At 42.4% G+C, this 4,172-nt stretch overlaps 2 protein-coding genes across 2 annotated transcripts; both read right to left on the reverse strand.

The window, feature by feature from the left end:
- Positions 1–1,902: 1,902 nt before the first annotated feature.
- Positions 1,903–2,553, reverse strand: LOC140161743 (uncharacterized). Its single transcript, XM_072185040.1, has one exon. The coding sequence runs from the start codon at positions 2,551–2,553 to the stop codon at positions 1,903–1,905; it is 651 nt and encodes a 216-aa protein (XP_072041141.1).
- A 95-nt stretch (positions 2,554–2,648) lies between these two features.
- LOC140161744 (uncharacterized) lies at positions 2,649–3,440 on the reverse strand. The gene has a single exon (XM_072185041.1). It carries the CDS (start codon positions 3,438–3,440, stop codon positions 2,649–2,651), a length of 792 nt encoding a protein of 263 aa, XP_072041142.1.
- Between the last annotated feature and the right edge of the window lie 732 nt (positions 3,441–4,172).

Consider the following 4,172-nt stretch of genomic DNA (forward strand, 5'->3'; position numbering starts at 1 on the left):
GCGAGCCAGAGACCAGTGGACATGATAATACAGAAAGAAGGAAAAATAAATAAAAATTAAAGGACAAAAAGGTACATGGACGGGTCACGGGATTATGATAAAGATGAACACGTCCGCATACACGCTCTGAGAGGACGTATACGGGAAAAATATGTGTGTTGTATAAACAAAATGAAGCGGTAGACCTATAATATAAAGAAAAATGAAATTAAAATGACAAAAGAGGTACGAGTAATTAGGCCAACGGGTTAAATTAACTAAATGAAACGGGAACGAAACAAAGAAGGAAAGAAACTAATCAGGAAATGTAAGGAAAAAAAGAAGCTATAATAATGATAACAAAATTAAATAAAAAACATGGAAACGGGAAATCACAAGCAGCAAATAAAAAGTGAAGCTAAAAGGGAAATGTAACAAATAACAGATTTAGAAAAAAATGGGAACGGGTTTAAATAAATAAGTAACATGGAAACGAAAAATCAAAATGTATCTTTTCGATGATTCTACCTGTCCAGTAATTCTTCCTGTTATAGTGAACGCTCCCATTTACTCATCTAGCGGGGACCCGCGCGCAGTGGCGTAACTCCTAGTTCTAGTTGAATACGACTCAACACCCCTAGTGGGGAAAGACGAATCGGGTATGGTGTGCGCTTGTTCTTCCTTAAGTGGTGAAGTGATCTTTGAGCTGGTTCTTAAATGCTTTGGGTTCTTGGATATTGATTATTTCTTGTGGTAGATTGTTCCAGTCTATGACGGTTCTTGGAATAAATGAATACTTGAAGCAATCTTTTGATGGTTGAAGTTCGATGAATGATTGTGAATGAGATCTCCTGGTGGAGCGCTGTACCGGGCGCAGTAGCGTTCGCACTGGTATGGAAAGGTAACCCTGTATCGATTTCTGGAATATGGCTAGACGGGTGATGTTTCTCCTTCTGGCTAGTGTTCCCCACTGGAGTTGTTGGATCATGGTGGTAACACTGCTGTATCTGTCGTAGTCATTTTTTACAAAGCGGGCCGCTCTCCTTTGAACTGCCTCCACCTGATGTATGAGTTCTGTAGTATACGGGTCCCAGACCGCTGAGCAATATTCAAGTGATGGCCTAACTAGCGAGCGGTATGCCAGATCTTTGATATCTTGTGTGCATGAACGCAAATTTCTCTTAATGAACCCCAATGATCGGTTTCCTTTTGCAGTCATATGGTCTATGTGTTTATTCCATTTAAGGTCATTTGACAATTCTACCCCGAGGTATGTGTGTGAGTTCGTCTCCTGCAGGGTAGTGTTATTTAATGAGTATGTATGTGTTTTTGGGTTGCGTGAGTTTGTAACTTTCATAACAAAACACTTTTCTTGATTAAATTTCATTTGCCAAGTATGCTCCCACACTGTGAGTCGGTCAAGGTCAGTCTGTAGAAGGTCGGCGTCACGGTCACCAGAAATGGTTCTGTAGATTACGCAATCGTCTGCGAATAATCGTACAGTGGAGGTTATATCGTCAGGAAGGTCATTGATATACATCAAAAATAAGAGTGGACCGAGTACAGTGCCTTGCGGAACGCCAGATTTGACACTGACCCAGTCCGAACATTCACCTCCGATAACTACCCTTTGCTCTCGGAGCATTAGGAAGTTGGATATCCAGTTGTAGGTCGGTCCTCGTATGCCGTAATGGTCAAGCTTCAGCATAAGCCGTTTGTGTGGCACCACATCAAAAGCCTTGCTGAAGTCCATAATCACAACGTCGGTCTGTCCTTTCTTGTCAAGGGTCTTCGTAAGGTCATGGGTCGTAAGAATTAATTGAGACTCGCACGAACGATTGCGGCGAAAGCCATGCTGTTTGTCAGTCAGTATATCAAATTTGTCTAGATGGAGCATGATATTCGAATGAAGTACATGCTCCATCACCTTGCAGCATATAGACGTGAGTGAAACTGGTCTATAGTTGGAAGGCTTGGTGCGTCTCCTTTCTTGAAGATTGGAGATATGTTTGCGCATCTCCAATCATTCGGCAGATTGCCTGATTCAAGAGAAAGCCTGAAGATGGTAGTCAAGGCTGGAGCGATTTCTTTAGCTCCCATCTTCAGGATGCGTGCCGGCACGCCGTCTGGTCCTGTCGCTTTTCCGGGGTCAAGTTCGGTCAGTAATTTTTCCACCCCCTCTACAGTAATGTTAACATCTGGCATTTGGTGGCAATGTTGTTTGTCAATGTTGGGTAGTACATAGTCCTCCTGTGTGAATACTGATTCAAACTGGTTGTTGAGAGCATTTGCTTTCATGATGTTGTCAGTAATTAATTGACCATTTATTTTTAGAGTGGGAATGCCAAATGAGTCATTTTTTTGGCTCTTAATAGAGGTCCAAAATTTCTTTGTCGACGTGGCACAAGTGTCTCTGATATACTTGCGATGCTTACTACGAGTCAAGCGGTTGACAAACTTTCTGAGGGACCGAAAAGTCTCCCAGTCTTCAGGAGTGTCAGATTTTCTGGCTCGGTTGTAAGCCTTATGCTTCTGACGAAGGGCTTTTTTTACCTTGTGATCAACCCATGGCATGTTTTTACTAGACGACACAAACTTAGATGGCACATTAGCATCTATGGAGGCATTGACTCTGCACTTGAAATCATCCCATAATTCATCAACAGTAACTAAACTGGGGACAATTTCACAGAAGTCATTGCTAATGACTGTGAGGTCATTTTAATGGAATCCCAGTTAGCCTTATGGTATGAAAATACCTTTCTAGGCTTGGCTTTGTTGATAACAGGTTTTGTGTGAACAGTTACCAAAGGGATACCATTGTGGTCACTCATGCCCGGGACAACAACTGATTTCTCGACTAAGGTAGAATTTGATGTAAAAAACAAGTCGAGAATGTTGTTGCCTCGAGTTGGTTTCCGGACAATTTGTTCCAGACCAAACTCATTTGTGATGTCAATAAGATTACGGCATAAGCCAGGTTTGGGGCATTTTGACATAATGGACTGGGCTTCCCAATCGATATGGGACAGGTTAAAATCACCACCCAGCCATATGGTGTGACCTTTAGACATGTCAATTTTAGCCAGTGAGGTGTGAAGATGATCCAAAATATCACCACCTGAATCAGGCGGCCTATAAAAGGCACCAATAAGCACTGACTTGGACCCAACTATCTCCAGTTGGACCCAGAGAATTTCACATTGCTCATCGAGGTCAATGCGGTGCGAAGCAATGAGATCGCTTCTCATGGCGATAAAAATACCACCATGGCTTCTGTCGTTATTGCCTGTAGGCCTATCTTTTCTAACAACAGAGTATCCCGTAGGGAAAATCTCACTATTGCTTACGCCCTCAGCAAGCCACGACTCCGTTCCGATCAGGATGTCTGGCTTGTGAGTATCAAGACATATGGCTAGCTCGGCCACTTTGTTGTTGATACTTTGGAAGTTAACCACCATCACTTTCATTTGGTGGTTAGGTTTACAGGGTTTTTTACCACAAGGTTTTTCCCTTTGTCAGACCATTTGGTACGTTTCTCTCAGTATGCATACTTTTGTTTGTGTTAATGGGGATGATGCTGCAATTGGCGACATAATATCATCTTCGCTGCTGACAGATGATAAAGTATCAAAACTATTTGATAGCAAGGTGGTACGAGAGCTAAATAAGGAGCTAGCAAAATTTGGAAGTCCACAATTACAGCATATCCATGTTACATTACTGTCTTCAAGTGTTGCGTAAGTCTGTGTGTTCATTTGCATGCAGTCAGCGTGGTACCATTGGTCGCACGTGTCACACTGTACCGCATACTTGCTCCAATCACACTCCTCCTCGCAAATGTTACAAGGGAAATCAGGGCCGGGATTGGTCTCTGTATCACCAGCGTTTAAGATATAGAGCAAACAGAGATAGGCAAGCACTAACTTTTTGACCCGGCCAGTCTGGGTTTTATTTTTGCCCAACAGGGTGCTCATATTGGCCGGAAAGAACCTGAACATGAGGGATAGGTAGAAATTTGGTGATGATGGCACTCTAAAAGGCCATAGCAAACCTTCAAAATTCACATCAAAGTAGGAATTCATTGCGAGAGTTATGGAGTTTGACTTGGACACATTGTACATGTAAATTGGATTGCCAGTTGATGGCATGCCAAAAATATTGTTACTTTCTGAGTTCATATTGACCATAGC

Source organism: Amphiura filiformis, chromosome 10 (assembly GCF_039555335.1).
Source record: "Amphiura filiformis chromosome 10, Afil_fr2py, whole genome shotgun sequence".
Taxonomy (NCBI): domain Eukaryota; kingdom Metazoa; phylum Echinodermata; class Ophiuroidea; order Amphilepidida; family Amphiuridae; genus Amphiura; species Amphiura filiformis.

What these genes read in the sequence shown, in the direction of transcription:
- LOC140161743 (XM_072185040.1), bottom strand. Translation starts at nt 2,553, where the DNA reads ATGCCATGGGTTGATCACAAGGTAAAAAAAGCCCTTCGTCAGAAGCAT.
- LOC140161744 (XM_072185041.1), bottom strand. Translation starts at nt 3,440, where the DNA reads ATGGTGGTTAACTTCCAAAGTATCAACAACAAAGTGGCCGAGCTAGCC.